The sequence below is a fragment of the Carcharhinus amblyrhynchos genome, chromosome 30 (genome assembly GCF_965287045.1).
Source record: "Carcharhinus amblyrhynchos chromosome 30, sCarAmb.v2.hapA, whole genome shotgun sequence".
NCBI classification, from domain to species: Eukaryota; Metazoa; Chordata; class Chondrichthyes; order Carcharhiniformes; family Carcharhinidae; genus Carcharhinus; species Carcharhinus amblyrhynchos.
This window is the reverse complement of record NC_137353.1, coordinates 32,805,055-32,823,087: the sequence shown is the minus strand read 5'-3', so window position 1 is coordinate 32,823,087 and position 18,033 is coordinate 32,805,055. Positions and strand designations below refer to the sequence as shown.

At 43.1% G+C, this 18,033-nt stretch overlaps 1 protein-coding gene across 3 annotated transcripts in view; it reads left to right on the top strand.

Annotated features, from left to right (window-relative positions):
- Nucleotides 1-1,508: 1,508 nt before the first annotated feature.
- kif17 (kinesin family member 17) overlaps nucleotides 1,509-18,033 on the top strand; it is a 73,633-nt gene continuing 57,108 nt past the window's right edge. For all 3 annotated transcript variants that reach the window (XM_080215278.1, XM_080215281.1, XM_080215277.1), the window contains exons 1-3: nucleotides 1,509-1,750; nucleotides 11,361-11,507; nucleotides 14,995-15,096. In XM_080215278.1, coding sequence (XP_080071404.1) covers nucleotides 1,520-1,750; nucleotides 11,361-11,507; nucleotides 14,995-15,096 — 480 coding nt within the window. In that variant the 5' untranslated portion in view covers nucleotides 1,509-1,519. The remainder of the gene's footprint in view (nucleotides 1,751-11,360; nucleotides 11,508-14,994; nucleotides 15,097-18,033) is intronic.

Genomic DNA, 18,033 nt, shown 5'->3' with positions numbered 1-18,033 from the left:
GAGATAGAGAACCTGATGAACTGGTGCAACAACAATAATCCGTCCCTCAATGTCCACAAAATGAAGGACACTGTCATCGACTTCAGGAAGCGAGGGAGAATATACCCCCATCTACATCAATGGAGATGAAGTAGAAATGGTCGAAAGCTTTAACATTTTAGGTATCCAGATCACCAACAACCTATCCTGATCCCCCCACCCCATGCCAACACTATAGTTAAGAAAGCCGACCAACGCCTCTACTTTCTCAGAAGACTAAGGAAATTTGGCATGTCAGCTTCAACTCTCACCATCTTTTACAGATGCACCATAGAAAGCATTCTTTCTGGTTGTGTCACAGCTTGGTATGGCTCCTGCTCTGCCCAAGACCGCAAGAAACTACAAAAGGTCATGAATGTAGCCTAATCCATCACGCAAACCAGCCTCCCATCCATTGATTCTGCCCACACTTTCCAGTGCCTCGGCAAAGCAGCCGGCATAATTCAGGACCCCACGCATCACGGACATTCTCTCTTCCATCTTCTTCCATCAGGAAAGATACAAAAGTTGAGGTCATGTACCAACCACCTCAAGAACAACTTCTTTGCTGCTGCCATCAGACTTTTGAATGGGCCCACCTCACTTTAAGTTCATCTTTCTCTATACCCTAGCTACGGCTGCAACACTACATTCTGCACTCTCTCGTTTCCTTCTCTCTGAACAATACGCTTTGTCTGTATAGTGTGCAAGAAACAACATTTTTCACCGTATACAAATACATGTGATAAAAATAAATCAAATCAAATCAGAGTGGTTAGGTGCATTGACCCGAACAGGCGCCGGAGTGTGGCGATGAGGGGAATTCCACAGTAACTTCATTGCAGTGTTAACGTAAGCCTTACTTGTGACTAATAAATAAATAAACTTTTTTTGGTGAATGTGTGGAATTCACTACCACAAGAAGTAGTGGAGGCCAGAAGGTTGTCTGATTTCAAGAAGAAATTAGATATAGATCTTGGGGCTAAAGGGATCAAAGGATATGAGGGGACTGGGGGAGGAGATCAGGATACTGAATTGGATGATCAGCCATGATCAAAATGAATGATGGAACAGGTTCAAAGGGCTGAATGGCCTACTCCTGCTTCTAGTTTCAGGTCTGCAGCATTTGTTCCTGATTCTAGTTATAACGTTTACTCACATTTTGTTCTGATCTGTAAATACAGACTTTTAAAAAAAAGCGAAACTCGCTGGTTATCTAATGCAGGCGGTGGATCACTGGACTCTGGCTGCTGCTCCGTAACCGTGGTAACGGTTGCCAACCGGAAACGTCCCGCAGCCCGCCGGAAGCTGGGGTCGCCAGGCGACCCGGGCTGTTGCCGGGGCAACCGACGCTTGGGCTTGCGGGATTCCGCTCCCGGCAAATGGTGGAAAGTCGCCGGGATGGGGAGTTTGTAAGGGGAGGGCCGTTAACCAGGGTGAGGGGGAGGGCGGGGGTGGGGGTTGTGGAAATAAACAGTTAAAGTGTGCACCGGGCGCGGGGATGGCCTTGGAGACGGTGAGGGTGGTGGTCCGCTGCAGACCCAGCAACAGCCGCGAGAAGGACCTGAACTGTAAGGTGGTGGTGTCCATGGACCCTGCCCGAGGCCAGTGCTTCATCCAGAAACCTGGGGTGCTCGGAGAGCCGCCCAAACAGTTCACTTTCGACGGCGTCTACTACATAGAGAGCACCACCGAGCAACTGTACAACGAGATTGCCTATCCGCTGGTGGAGGTAAAGCAGCAGCCGGAGGAACAAACACGATTGTGGGAGGAGGTTGTGTCATAAAAACTACTGTGGGAACAAACAATGTCAGGCAGATTGATGCTTGCTACGAACAGTGAGCAACAGGCTGATGACCCTATATTAGTTTTTATTTGAAGTTTATTTATTAGTGTCACAAGTCGGCTTACATTAACACTGCAATGAAGTTCATGTGAAAATCCCTTAGTCACCACACTCTGGTGCCTGGTTGGGTACACTGAGGGAGAATTTAGCATGGCCAATGTGACGAACCAGCACATCTTTCAGCCCAATGGTATTACCTGATCAGAACCAGAACCTTTCAACTCACCACTGAAAGAGGGCCAATTTACTTAAGATGCTCAAAATAAAGTATCAAATACCAAATGTAACTTTACCAATTAAATTGATGTCTAACATACGTTACTTGCACACTGGATCCAGAAAGAACATGCTATCTCCTCGCTACGTGTCTCATAGTTTGCCAAGCATATCGTTCCATGGACATGATTGCCATCACTCGACATATTATGACAGTGAAAGCTGGCAACCAACTGGGCCTGCCTCAACACCCACACCTGCTCATTTTCTGAAAAGATGCTGTTGGATAGTGATCAACTCTGAGATCCTTGGATGTTGTTTCCTCCCAACACAGAGCACACCTTTGACATGGCAGTTTAGAACTCCAGAGTCCATGGTGGAAAATGGGGAAGGTGTGGTTGGGAGAGGTCACTCTGATTCTTGTTCTGAAACAGTTTCATATAGTGTGAACATTATACACTCCAAAATAATCTGTTGATATGTAAATGTTTTATTTTGGGAACCCAGCTAACTTTTCTAAATATAATTGAATTTTCATGATTATTAACTATTTTCCTCCAATTAATATTTATAATTAGCTGTATTTTCCATATATGTAGGGTCTCAAAAGAGACTCATATCTATATATGTAAACTCAGCTGTGCTTCAAACTTAATAAGTGAATTATTGTTAATCTTTCTGCACATTCCAGTGGTCATATTACGGACATAATTTGGGAGTGAGCCAAGGTAGCATGATGTTTGGGTGTTTGTAATAATAATGGATTAAGAATCATTTATTGAACAGTGATTTTCTTTATAATGCTGATGTTTCCATCACTTTTGTCTTTAGTCAGAAGATGAGCCACTCACACACAATTACCCATTTTCTGAGTTGCTCCACTAGGTATGGTATTTATGTAACTGGTCCATTTAAGTTTCTGGTCAATGACAACGACCAGGATGTCAACAGTGATGGATTCTACAATGATAATGCCATTTAATGGTGAAAGAAAAAGGTTGGACTATATTTAAATTTATTAATTCATGGGATGTGAGTATTGCTGGTAACATCAATATTTATAGTTTATCTATAATTTCCCTTAAGGAAGCAATGTTATGATCTCCATAAAGACTGTTAGAGTTCAAAGAGAAATTCAAACTCCCTATTGCTTGAGAGAACTATGCCACAAAATTCCACATTTTAATTTTAAAAATTATAAAGAAATTGAATAAAGTAAACAATACTAAATTAATACTATAGTCTATAAATTTAGGGTTTACCCTATTCTACTTTTTACTTCTATCCACAAATTCCCTTATATTTGCAAGAATCTTGAGAATTCACTCACTTCTCCTGAGACCAAACCAAGGTACACCACAGCTATCCAGAATTCACTTCGCTTTTACCTTAGTGTTTCAGCTGTTCTTTGAGATACAAGATTTCATGAGGATTCTTCCATTGGCATTTGGCTAAGCAACCCTTCAAGTTTCCTTTAAGAATGATAAATTTGGATGCCTTGGACTCTCACTGCACTTTTTCTTAGTGGTTCTATATCAGAAACCCTTTTTGTTTCTGATAGCCCTTTGTATGGTTTCTCAGGTGTGCGTCCTGGACCCAACCATCTTCAGCCTCCTCATCAATGACCTTCCATTATAAGGCCGACAACTGACAAGCAACATTCACGCCACACAAGTGCCAGACGATGATCATCTCTAACAAGAGATAATCTAACCATCACTCTGTGGCAACTAACTTGCCTCCTGACTCCCCAAAACATATACAGCGTCTGTGAGGCACAATTTAGGAATTTGATGGAATACTCTTCACTTGCCTCAATGAGTGCAACTCCAACACCGCTCAAGAAGTTTGACACCATTCAGGACAAAGCATCCACTTGATAGGCATCCCTTCCACAAGCATTCGCTCCCTCCACCATGAATGCACAGTAGCAGCAGTGTGTACCATCTACAAGATGCATTGCAGGAACTCATCCAGCCTTCTTAGAAAGACCCTTCCAAACAAATGACTGCTATCTTCTAGAAGAGCAAGGCACAGATAAATGGTAACATCACCACCTGGAAGTTTCCCATGCTATCCCAAGCCACTCATCATTCTGACCTGTAAATATGTCACTGTTCCTTCACTGTCGCTGGATTAAAATCCTGGAACCTCCCACCCCGCCTCCCCCCCCCCCCCCCACTCCACTCCCCCCCCCCCCCCCCCCACTCCACTCCCCCCCCCCCCCACTCCACTCCCCCCCCCCCCCACTCCACTCCCCCCCCCCCCCCCACTCCACTCCCCCCCCCCCACTCCACTCCCCCCCCCCCCACTCCACTCCCCCCCCCCCCACTCCACTCCCCCCCCCCCCCACTCCACTCTCCCCCCCCCCCACTCCACTCTCCCCCCCCCCCCACTCCACTCCCCCCCCCCCCCACTCCACTCCCCCCCCCCCACTCCACTCCCCCCCCCCCACTCCACTCCCCCCCCCCACTCCACTCCCCTCCCCCACTCCACTCCCCTCCCCCACTCCACTCCCCTCCCCTCACTCCACTCCCCTCCCCTCACTCCACTCCCCTCCCCTCACTCCACTCCCCTCCCCTCACTCCACTCCCCCTCATCCCCCCCCACCCCCACCCCCCCCCCCCCACCCCCACCCCCCCCCCCACCCCCACCACCCCCACCCCCACCCCCACACCCCCCCCACCCCCACCCCCACACCCCCCCACCCCCACCCCCACCCCCACCCCCACCCCCACCCCCAGCCCCACCCAGCCCCAGCCCCACCCAGCCCCACCCAGCCCCAGCCCCAGCCCCAGCCCCAGCCCCAGCCCCAGCCCCAGCCCCAGCCCCAGCCCCAGCCCCAGCCCCAGCCCCAGCCCCAGCCCCAGCCCCAGCCCCAGCCCCAGCCCCAGCCCCAGCCCCAGCCCCAGCCCCAGCCCCAGCCCCAGCCCCAGCCCCAGCCCCAGCCCCAGCCCCAGCCCCAGCCCCAGCCCAGCATTGTGAGTGCACCTATATGACATGGATTGTAGCACTTCAAGATGGCAGTAGCTCACCACCACTTTCTCAAGGGCAGTTAGGCAATAAATGCTGCCTAGCCAGCAACACCCACATCCCATAAATGATGGACATAACAATCCTTCTTCCAATCTACTTCCACCAAGAAATCCCCCTGTTTAAAGGTGCTGTTAACTTCACTGATCTGGAGATTGCATAAGTAATTTAAATTATTTATTGAAATAATTGTAGACACCTTGTCCCTTCCAAAAGCTGAAAGATGGGTTATCCATTGTTTGAGTGCCCCACTTCCAACTCTGACCTTATTGAATAATTGCAGGTAATCCATTGAGTTTTAACTAATCCAGGTCTGGTTGATTTGCAATTGCTTTAGATGTTGAGTGGCTTCTGAATAAAATGTTTCCATTTATCTACATTTTTAAAAATTTAAACCCTCAAACTAAAAGTTATATTTCTAAATCGTGAATTACGAAATCAGATGTTTTGCAACAGTGGTGGTGAGTCATCTTTCGGAACCGCAGCTGTCCAAGTAGTGATAGTCTGCCCACAGTTCTGTTAGATAGGTGGTTGCAAGGTTTTGACCTAGCGACAATACAAAATCATTGAAATACATCTGAGTCATGACTGTGTGTGACTTGGAGGGGAACTTAGCGGTATGGTATTTCCATGCATCTGCTGCGCATGTCCTTTTGGTGAAGCTTGCAGTTTGAGAAGTGCTGTGGAAGAATACTTAGCATGTTTCTGCATTGAATCTTGTAGGTGGTACACATTGTAGCCAAGTTGTGGGACTGGTGAAAGGAATAGGTGTTTAAGGTGGTGGTTGAACATAAGAACATAACATGAAGTGCTGATCAAGCAGGCTGCTTTGTCTTTAGTGGTGTTGCGCTTCTAGTGTTGTTGGTGCGGTTCTTATCCAGGGAGTATTCCCCATTATATTTCTAACCTGTACTTTATAGGTGGTAGAAAGGCTGTAAGGAATCAGGAGATGAGTCACTTGCCTGAATTCTCAGCCTCTAACCTACGCTTGTAGCCACATTATTTACATGTCTGCTCCAGATAAATGCCTAGTCAATAATAATCCCAGAATATTAATAGTGGGGAGTTTGACAGTGGTAGTTCTGTTGAATGTCAGAGAGTGGTAATTAAACTATTCTTTCTTTTAATTTCAAAAATATACTTTATTCATAAATATTCTAAAACAAACCATTACTGAAATGACATTTCCAATCATTATAAACAGTGCAAAAACCATCATATTTCCAATTTCTTTAACTTCAATATTTTACAGTGCTCAGTTCCAAGATATTACATACATTACATTCAGTTTTTCAACAAACTATATACATTCCTCACATTTCACTGTGTGCTGTTTTTAGAGTTGCACGCTGTTACACAGTCCGAGTAATTAAACTCTTGTCGAAGATGGTCATTGCCTGACACTTGTGTGGTGTGATTGTTACTTGCCACTTATCAGACCAAGGTGAATGTTGTCCATGTCTTGCTGTGTGTGAGCACAGACTGCTTCACTATCTAAAATTTGAACTGTGCTGAACATTGTGCAATCATCAGTGAATATCTCCATTTCTGACTTCATGATGGAGGAAAGTTCAGTGTTGGCAGCTGAAGATGTTTGAACCTAGGATTGTGGCCTGAGGAATTTCAACAACTATGTTCTAAGACTGAGATGATTGGCCTTTAACAGCCACAGCATCTTCCTTTGTACTAGATATGACTCCAGCTTTTGAACAGCTTTCTCTGATCCCCATTGACTTCAGTTTTACTAAGGCTGCTTGGTCCCATGCAGTCAAATGCTGCCTTGATGTCAAGCGCGTTCATTCTCAGCTTACCTCTGGAATTCAACTCCTTTTGTCCATATTTGCACCAAAGGCTGTAAGATCTGGAGGCAAGTGAACCCAAAATGAATTTTTTTTTCAAGCAAAAGCACAGTTGACAAAGCAGCAACCAAGCAGTCAAGAAATGTGGAGCTATCAGCATGCCGTGATTTACAATATTATCAGACAGTACAGTATTGAAAATGGAGAAGTTTTGTACATTTTGTTTGTTTCAATTACCATTGTGGACACAACTTTGAATCGGCTGCTCCTGCCTCTCAAGAGAAGCTGTAGACTCCGAAACATGCGGGTGAATGCGTTCAGCACCCAAACTGTCGCATGTTTCCTAGAAACAGAACCCAACCTTTCCCAACTATTATCTTCTCCCTCCCTAAAAATTTGGAGCTAATTATTAGATCGATTGGGCATAAACATTTTAAGACATGAGCGAGATTGGTCACCTTTTCTGTGACCCTTCCCCAACAAAAAAATCAAAATCAATTTGTGCTCTAAAATCAGAGAAGCGTTCCCATTTAAATCCTAAAATAGTTGTACACTTTAATATACAAAAGAAGACATTTTTTTGGAATTATAAATTTAATTTAGAAAGATGCACATTTTAATTGGGATGCAGAATATTGGTGAGTAATTGCTTTTTGATAGCAGTGTTGACATTACTGTTCATTATTTGCTGATGATTGCAATTAGACTGGGTGTTAATTAGCTAAATTGGATCTGTCCTACTTTTTGTGGACAGGACAGACCTGAGCAATCTTTCACTTTGTCAGTAGATATTAGTCTGCTTGCTGTACTGGAATAGCTAGGCTAGATCCATGGCTGGTTTTAGCACTATTGCTGAAATGTTATCAGAGTCCATATCTTTTTAGCTAGCCATTTCTTGATATCATCTGGCGTGAATCAATTTAGTTGAAGATTGACGTCTGTGATTGTGGAAACCTCAGAAGAAAGCCAATATGGATAATCTCCTCAGCACTGTTGGCATTACAACTTTGTCTTTTGCAGTTGTACTCATTTAGTTCTGCATGGTAGCTCCACCAGATTGGCACCTCTTTCGGCACATCTGATGTGGTCCTGTTCATCTGGCTTGATGGTGGAGGAGAGAGGTATATACTGGACCATGAGGTCACAGATTATGGTGGAATACAGTTCTGCCAATGTTGATAACCCACAGTGCCGATATTCGGTTTTGAGCCACTACTCCTGTTCTACTATTCTATTTTGCAAAACATGGAGAGTGTCCTCGGTGTGAAGAGGGGACTTTAGATTGAATTTTGGTGTTGCGGTGGGATTCCGATAATGGGCAGGAAAACCAGGGACACCAATGTCATAGCCATTTATGTGTCCTCTGACTCCATTTTTCAGGTTCAGACAACTAATTAGACATGTTGGGGCTGTTGCCCGTTGTAGTTTAGCTGCCCATCTCCAGGAGCTACTGGCCAATCAAAGAGCCAGCAGTGACACTGAAATTGTTAGGCACTGATGGGCTGTGACTGGAAGAAGAAAATGCCATGGAAGCAGGCCATGTATCTGTGACAGATTAGTAAGCATGTTGTCAAGTAAGTTCTTTCCTCATAAATATAAACAGAAAATACTTGAAGTGTTATTCTGCAGCTGGTTCTCCCACCCAACTGACCACAAATCCAGGTGAAATGTGAATTAAGTTGCAGACACATTAAATGTAAGTTGTTTTGCAAAATCCTTCAATGTAGTTCTGCTTATAAGTGAGTTGCAACACTGAAACTGTTGTAACTATACTCTCCATTAAAACCATTGGGAATTCCGTAGCATTTCCTGAACATTAATTTTAATTCTGGGGCCATTGTAGCAATACACCTAACATGTGAGACCCCATTGTGAATAATAGTGATATCGGTGAATGTGATTAGACATTTCTTCACTAAGCAGAATACTTTGTTTTTTTTTGTTTTTCACTTCGTTTTATCAAACTAAATCCATAAACATTTATCTTCCCACTAGATCTGCATTTGTCTAATTTCTTCCATGGGTGATGAACTTAAATTATTTTTTCCCATACTTTCACTGCCACTGGGAAGTATTCATTCTCAGGTCAGAACAGGAGCAGCTCTGTCTTCCCTGATGCAGGAAAGTTCATTCACCTTAGGGAAGGTCAAATGCTCCTTATAACAAAAATTAAATCAGCAATTCCACATTTCTGTTTCTCTATCCCAAGTACACCCAACATCCACAAGTTGCCTTAGCAACAACAGATATGGGCAACATAGACCTAGTTTTGGGCAGCACAGTGGCACAATGGTTAGCACTGCTGCCTTAGTGCCAGAGACCTGCACTTGATTCTCAGCTTAAGTCGCTGTGTGGAGTTGCATGTTCTCACCATGTCTGCGAGGGTTTCCTCCAGGTGCTCTGCTTTCCTCTCGCAGTCTGAAAGACGTGCTGGTTAGGTGCTTTGACCCAAACAGATGCCAGAATGTGGCAACTAGGGGAATTTCACAGTAACTTCATTGCGGTGTTAATGTAAGCCTTACTTGTGACTAATAAATAAACTTTACTAATTGCCAGCTCCGTGCTATTAACCTTCATGATTCTGTAGGGTTCCTGATAGTTATCTAGTGAGACACTATAGAATGACTCCCCGAGAGAATTGTAATCACATTTCCCACCTTCTCAATTATAAATAATTTAAAATGTGTGCACAGACGTAAGAGAAAAACACATTCAGAATGAAAGATGACGACAAGTCCTATGTTGTTATAAATATAATTTCATAATTCTCTTTTAACTAATTTCTATCTGAATAGACTTGACAATGTCTCAATTATTTTGAGAAATTTGGGTTTAGACTTCTCATTTGTCATTCATATTTTTATTGTTTCTTGGGATGTAGGCAAGGTCAGCATTTATAGCCCATCCCAAAGGTGAGGGAGGAGGTTGACAACAGGAGGTGGGTAGAGGTCAGAAATCAAGAGGAAGTCCTGTTGAAGGTTGGGAGTGGAGATGTTGGGAGGTTAGCAATAGGAAGAGGTGGGGATGTCACCACTAGTGAGAAAGTTCTATTCAGCAATTGTGAAGGGGGGACCTGCAATCAAGAAGACAAGAGGATGTGAGTCTCGAGATTAGGGCTAGGGAGGCTGAAGGCTTCCTTGAGAGGCTCAGAGGGAGCACTGTTCCTCCTGGCCCACAAGGTTTGGGCAACATGGTGGCACAATGGTTGGCACTGTTGCCTCTCAGTGCCAGGGACTCAGGTTTGACTCCCAGCTTGGGTCACTGTCTTTGCAGAGTCTGCACCTTCTCCCTGCTGTCTACATGGGTTTCCTCCAGGTGTTTCGGTTTCCTGTCATAGTCCAAAAGAAGTGCTGGTTAGGTGAATTGGCCATGCTGAATTCTCCCTCTGTGTTTCTGAACCGGCGCCAGAGTGTGGCAACCAGAGAATTTTCAGAGTAACTTAATTGCAGTGTTAATGTAAGCCTACTTGTGACACCAATAATAAACTTTAAACTTAAACCTTGGGGAGCTGCCAACCGTTGCCTCTGATTCGATGCCAAATTTCCATTTCCCAGGAAATGGGTACAGGACAAGTTATTTTGAAACTTGGTACATAATTGTGCATAATAAGTCACTGATCTAAAGATATTAATATGTACTGCCTATTCACACCAAGAACACACCTATGCCTTGATATATCTCAGCATCAAAATTGTGGTGGGAATGTTGGGGTCACATTATGTGGATTTCACTTTCTAAACCCTTTCTTGCCCAATGTGGAGGGGGGTTTAATGTCAAGGTCCTAGTCTCTATTCTGGAGGAGGATGCCCTTAGGACAGTGTGAGACATTCATAGTATAAATGAGTGTTGTTTCAACTCTTAATATTTCAGTGGGGTAGTGGAGAATGCCGATTAGCTTAGTATAGAATTGTAGAACAACGCCAACAGCATCAGTTCAAACCCAGTATTAGCTGAGATAGTGTTAATAAGGTAATCAAGTGTAGTTGCTGTTGCAATGTCAGAAGACAACACTGTCGTTGCTTAAAAGATGGGGAAAGAGCTTTGTGAAGTGGCGAAAGCCTGTGAAGCAAGAATGTATTATTGTTTTTCTGAGGAAACTGAGACAGTTGTGACTTTTTATATGTGATGCAAGATGCTAAACGTAAAACATTTATTTTTCACCAGAAGGTTACAAGAACTTGTAGAGATCTGGGGAGAAACCCAGTGTAGAGAAGGTTACGAGTAAAAGAGGCGGATTTTAAGAAAGAAGGGAAGGGAAGTGGAGAGGCAACATTTTTAAATTACAGTTTTAAAATAAATATGTTTTTGTGGACATGATCTGAAAACTATATGAGAATAAAAATCATCTGTTTCCATACCACACATGATAATCATCAGTCTGATTGAGGCAGCATTTTATGCCTTTATTATTATTATTCTCAATTATGAGTAATTCTGTTCTTTTCTAGGGTGTCACTGAAGGCTACAATGGAACAATATTTGCCTATGGACAGACAGGAAGTGGGAAGTCATTCACCATGCAAGGCATTTCTCATCCAACATCGCAACGAGGAATTATTCCCAGAGCTTTTGAACATATATTTGAGAGTATCCAGGTAGTTAAGTTATGGCTCAGACTTTATAAGATATGGATTTGTGGGGTTATCTATTGAATTCTTGTGGGACTCAAAGTTGCAAAGGGGATAGTGATACAATGCAGTTTATTTGTCCACATCTCATTTTTTCCAGTAATAGTCCCAATTTTGTAGCATTTATCTAGTGTCAAAGATGCAGATAAATGAATTACATCCTGCTTTAACATCAAAACATGCAGTGTGGTACATGTCCTCTTGAAGCATAATGCTTCAAGAGGACATGTACCACACTAGTTCACTAATGCCCTTTAGGGAAGGAAATCTGCCATACTTACCTGGTCTGGCCCACATGTGATTCCAGAGCCACAGCAATGTGGCTGACTCTCAACTGCTCTCTGAAATGGCATCAATTCAGGCAAGGGAAAAGACAACAACAAAACAAACAGCCCTGTCACCCCTGCAAAATCCTTCTTACTAACATCTGTGGGCTAGTGCCAAAATTGGGGAGCTGCCTCACAGACTAGTTAAGCCACAGCCTGGTATAGTCATTCTCACAGATAACACCCCAGATACCACCATTACCATCCCTGGATATGTCCTGTCCCAGCAGCAGGGCAGACCCAGCAGAGGTGGCGGCATACTGATATACAGTCGGGAGGGAGTTGCCCTGGGAGTCCTTAATATCGATTCTAGATTTCATGAAGTCTCATGGCTTCAGGTTAAACATGGGTGAGGAAACCTTTTACTGGTTACTATGTACTGTCCTCCTTTGATCAACACTTGGAGGAAACATTGAGGATGGCAGGGGCGCAAAACATACTCTGGGTGGAGGATTTCAATGTCCATCATCAAGATGGTTCGGCAGCTACACTATTGATCGAGCTGGTTGGGTCCTAAAGGATATAACTGCTAGACTGGGTCTGTAGCAGGTGGTGAAGGAACCAACAAGAGGAAAAAACATACCTGACCTCATCCTTACTAATCTGCTGCCTGCAGATGCATCTGTCCATGACAGTATTGGTAAGAGTGAACACCGCACAGTCCTTGTGGAGATGAAGTCCCGTGTTCACATTGAGAATAACCTCATCGTGCTATGTGGCACTATGATCATGCTAAATAGGACAGACTTTGAATCACTGTAACAACTCAAGACTGGGCATCCATGAGGTGCTGTGGGCCATCAACAGCAGCGGAACTGTACTCCACAATTTGCAACCTCATGGCCCAGCATATCCACCACTCAACTGTTACCATCAATACTAGCGATCAACCCTGGTTTAATGGAGAGTGCAGGAGGGCATGCCAGGAGCAACACCAGGCATATCTAAAAATAATATGTCAACCTGATGAAGCTACCAAACAGGATTACTTGTATGCCAAATAGCAAAAACAGAAAGTGAAAGACAGAGCCAAACTATCCCATAACCAACGATTAGAGCCAAGTCCTTCCACATCTAGTCGTGAAAGGTGATGGAAAATTAAACAACTCACTGGAGGAGGAGCCTCCACAGCTATTCCCATCCTCAATGATGGAGGAGCCAGGCACATCAGTACAGAAGATAAGGCTGAAATATTCGCAGCAATTTTCAGCCAGAAGTGCTGAGTGGATGATCCATCTTGGTTTCCTCCAGTGATCCCCAGCATTTCAGATGCCAGTCTCCAGCCAATTCAATTCACTCCATGCGATATTGGAAGCACTGGATACCCTGATAACATTCCGGCTATAGTAACGAAAACTTGTGCTCCAAAATCTCACAGGATCCAGGGTGAGGTATCTAAATGGATTCAAAATTGGCTTTGGTTTGACAATGGTGGTTGTAGAGAGTTGTTTTTCAAACTGGAGATCTGTGACCAGCGGTGTGCTTCAGGGATCAGTGCTGGGCCCACCGTTATTTGTCATTTATATTGATGATTTGGATGAGAATATAGGGGGCATGGTTAGTAAATTTGCAGATGACACCAAGATTGGTGGCATAGTGGACAGTGAAGAAAGTTATCTCCAATTTCAACAGGATCTTGATCAATTGGGCCAGTGGGCTCATGAATGACAGACGGAGTTTAATTTAGCCAAATGCGAGGTGATGCATTTTGGTAGATTGAACCAGGGCAGAACTTGCTCAGTTAAAGGTAGGGCACTGGATAGAGTTACAGAACAAAGAGATCTAGGGATACATATTCATAACTCCTTGAAAGTGGAGTCACAGGTAGACAGAGTGGTGAAGAAGGCATTTGGCATGCTTGATTTCATTGGTCAGAACATTGAATACAGGAGTTGGATGTCTTGTTGAAGTTGTACAAGACATCAGTAAGGCCACACTTGGAATACTGTGTGCAATTCTGGTCATCCTATTACAGAAAGGATATTTTTAAACTAGAAAGAGTGCAGAAAAGATTTACTAGGATGCCACCGGGACTTGATGGATTGAGTTATAAGGAGAGGCTGAATAGACTGGGACATTTTCTCTGGAACGTTGGAGGCTGAGGGTTGACCTTATAGAAGTCTATAAAATAATGAGGGGCATAGACAAGGCAGATAGTCAATATATTTTACCAAAGGTGGGGGAATCTAAGACTAGAGGGCATAGGTGAGAGGGGAAAGATACAAAAGTGTCCGGAGGGGCAATTTTTTTCACACAGAGGGTGATGAGTGTCTGGAACAAGCTGCCAGAGGTAGTAGTAGAGGTGGGTACAATTTTATCTTTTAAAAAGCATTTAGGCAGTTACATGGGTACGATCGATATAGAGGGATTTGGGCCAAATGTGAGCAATTGGGATTAGCTTAGGGGCTTTTAAAAGAAAAGGGTGGCATGGACAAGTTGGGCCGAAGGGCCTGTTTCCATGCTGTAAACCACTATGACTCTATAACTTGCTGCTTCCCTAACCAAGGTCTTTCAGTACAGTTACAACACTGGCATCTACCCAACAATGTGGAAAATTGCCCAGGTATATCCTGTACACAGAAAGGACCAATTCAATCCAGCCAATTACAGCCCAATCAGTCTACTCTCGATCATCAGTAAAGTGAAGGAAGGGTCATCGACAGTGCTATCAAGCAGCACTTGCTCAGCAATAACCTGCTCACGGACATTCAGTTTGGGTTTCACCAGGGTCACTCATTGAAGTTGGACTCCACTGTCTGTGATGTCCAACCAAAGATGAAGCAGCTCTCCACAGGGAAGAATACGAAGCTGGATGGTAAATCACTTTTGCCATTCCTAGAGGTTGGATTGAGGTAGGATTAGAAACTAGTTAATTTCTTGTGGGAGGAAGTAAAGAACAGTGACCTCAAAAATACATTTTAAGCTGCTATTTTTATTTATATTTTCTTCTCTGTTGTTGTCTCCCTCTCCACATAGTATCTTCCTTCTTAGCTTTTCATAAAATGAAACAATCAGTTACAATTCAACAACATTACATTTAGATTTAATATCATTCAGTGCTTTGATTACTTTGCAGCAAAATGTAAGCAGTTTAAGTGGTTTCACTGTCACTGTGTGTTCATTTACAGTGTACAGAAAATACAAAATTTCTGGTGAGGGCTTCATATTTGGAAATTTACAATGAAGAGATCCGAGACCTTTTGGGGAAAGACACGAAACAGAAGCTGGAGGTAAAGTGAAAATTTGTATGAATGCCGTTTCAAGATAAGTTCTGTTGTAGTATTGAAAATCATTTATACAATTAATGTCTACATTAAATGTGTTTTTTGAGTTGTGATGATTTGAGTCACTGCATCAAAAACATGGAACTCACTCCCTAACAGCACTGTGGGTAAACCTACGCCACAGGGACTGCAGCAGTTCAAGAATGTGGCTCACCAGATTTTCTCATGGGCAATTAGGGATGGGCAACAAATGCTGGCCTAACCAATGACAGTCACATCCCAGTAAAAAAAATATAGTTTCAGTACATAAAGGTGCAGTTTAACACTTGTTGGTTAGCCAGGTTAACTTAGCTTTCAAATATTACCTGAAAAAATATTGTATCTGTACTGGTTCTCCAAATGAGCATCATGACTTAGTGCCATTTCCCTGCTTTTCCCTGTCCTCTGTATAATTGTCTAATGCCTTTTTGAATGCCTCGATTGAACCTGCCTCCACCACACTTCCAGGCATGTTACAGGACCCTTCAGCTAATGAGATATATGTTGAACATACTGGAAGGAGTACTGAGAGTACCAATAGCACAGAATGTAGGGGGAGTGTGTGCGTGAGGGAGGGAGAGTGTGCATATGTGAGTGTGTGTGCGTATGTGAAGGAGGGAGAGTGTGCGTGCATGTGCGAGGGAGGGAGTGTGGATGTGTGCATACATGTCAGTATCTGAGAGATTAAGTGAATGTGTATATGGCTCACTCCTCAAGGTTTTCTTTCACCTTTAATCACCCCATTCACCATCACATTTTCTCACTCATTCTCACACCCACTCTTATACTGGAAATGAGCGGGATACGTATATATACCCTCTCATGCTCTAATGGTTGTCTTTCTTAATTAGTCTTAGTTTAATTACCAAATTATTGCTTTGACATTGCTTTATTTTTGCTCAGCAAATTGTTTCTTATGTTCGTTTTGTTTTGAAATGTGCCAAATTCTTTCTTTTTGAAATGTGCTCATTAGCCTCTTGAGTGAGCGCAAATTTAAATATGCTTTCCCCCCCACCCCACACGAAAATATTGGACCAGCTTATATTCGCACAATAGCGAGGGATGAGTTAAGTTCAGGAAACTAGGCTAAAAACAGTTTGGGTCGAGATGAAGGCAACAAGATACTTGTGGAAGTGGTGTACAGGCTCCCTAACAGTACACAAATGGTTGTATTGAGGAAAAAAATTAAAGAAATTTGTCAGAACGTATGGTGCTAATCAAGGGGCATTTTTATTTACATATAGAGAATTTACATATAGCAAAGATCAGGTGGGCAAGGGTGGGCTAGATGAGTTCATAGAATGTTTTTGGAATAGTTTTGTATTCTAGAACCAACCAGAAACCTGGCAAGGCGACGGGATTAATTAATTAATGACCTCATAGTGAAGGCATCTTTAGGGTGATTGTAATATAATTGAATTTTACATCTAGTTTGAGGAAGAGAGGAACGTGTGCAATACAAGCATTTTAAACTTAAATAAGGGTAATTATAAGGGCATGAAAGCAGAGTTAGCTAAAGTTAGCAAATTAGGGTTAAGTGATAGGTCAATAGAGATGCAGTGGCAAATATTTATGGGGACATTTCAGATTATAAGGCATTCCAACAAGAAACAAAAATTCCAAGGGGGGCACTCACCAGCCTTGCTTAACTGAAAAAGTTAGAGAGTATCAAACATAAAGGAAACACGTTTAATTGTGCAAGGCTGTTTGACAGATTAGAAGATAAAAAACAGCAAAGAATGACTATACGATTAATAAGACGGAAAGGAGAGAAAGATAGCTATAAATATAAAAATAGAAAGTAAAAATTTCTGTAGATATTTAAAAAGAAAAGAGTATTGATCCTGTAGGAAGTAAGTATGGGGAATTAACAGTGGAAAATAAAGAGATGATAGATAAATTGCATTGGTCTTCACTATAGAGGGATACAAGTAACATGCCAGCAATCGCTGTGAATCAGGAAATGGAAGAGACGGAGGAACTCAAGGAAAGTACAATCACTAGGAAAGTGGTACTGAGCAAATTGTTGGGGCTGTGGACTGACAAGTCCCTGGGTCCTGATGAACTTCATCCTAGGGTCTTAAAAGAAGTGGCTCGTGTGATAGTTGATGCATTGGTTTTAATTTTCCAGAATTCCCTAGATTCAGGAAAGGTTCTGTTAGATTGGGAAATTGAAAATGTAAATCCTTTATTCAAAAAAGAGGGAGACAGAAAGATTAACTGAGTGGGCTAAATTCTGGCAAATAGAAAATAATGTGGGAAAACATACAATTGTGGATTTTGGCAGGAAGAGTGAAAAAGATGCATATTATCTAAATGTTGAGAGATTGCACGCTCAGATGCAGAAGGATCTAGGTGTCATAAGAACATAAGAAATAGGAGCAGGAGTAGGCCATCTAGCCCTTCGAGCCTGCCCCGCCATTCAATAAGATCATGGCTGATCTGTCGTGGCTCAGTTCCACCTTCCCGCCCTCTCCCCATAACCCTTAATCCCCTCTCTTATCAAAAACCCATCAACCCGCGTCTTAAAAATATTTAGCGAGGCAGCCTCCACCACTTCAACGGGCAGAGAATTCCAGAGATTCACCACTCTTTGAGTGAAGAAGTTCCTCCTCAACTCCGTTCTAAACCGCCCCCCCCTTTATCTTGAGGCTGTGCCCCCTAGTCCTACTGTCTTTTTTGAGCGGGAAGAGTCTCTCCACCTCTATCCTATCCATCCCATTCATCATTGCAAAAGGTTCGTATGCAGGTACAGCAAGTAATTAGGGAAGCTAATTGAATATTATTGTTTTTTGCAAGGGAAATTGAACATAAATATAGAGAGGTTATGCTTCAGTTTTAGAAGGCATTGGGGAGATTATATCTGGAGTATGGGCAGCACGGTGGCACAGTGGTTAGCACTGC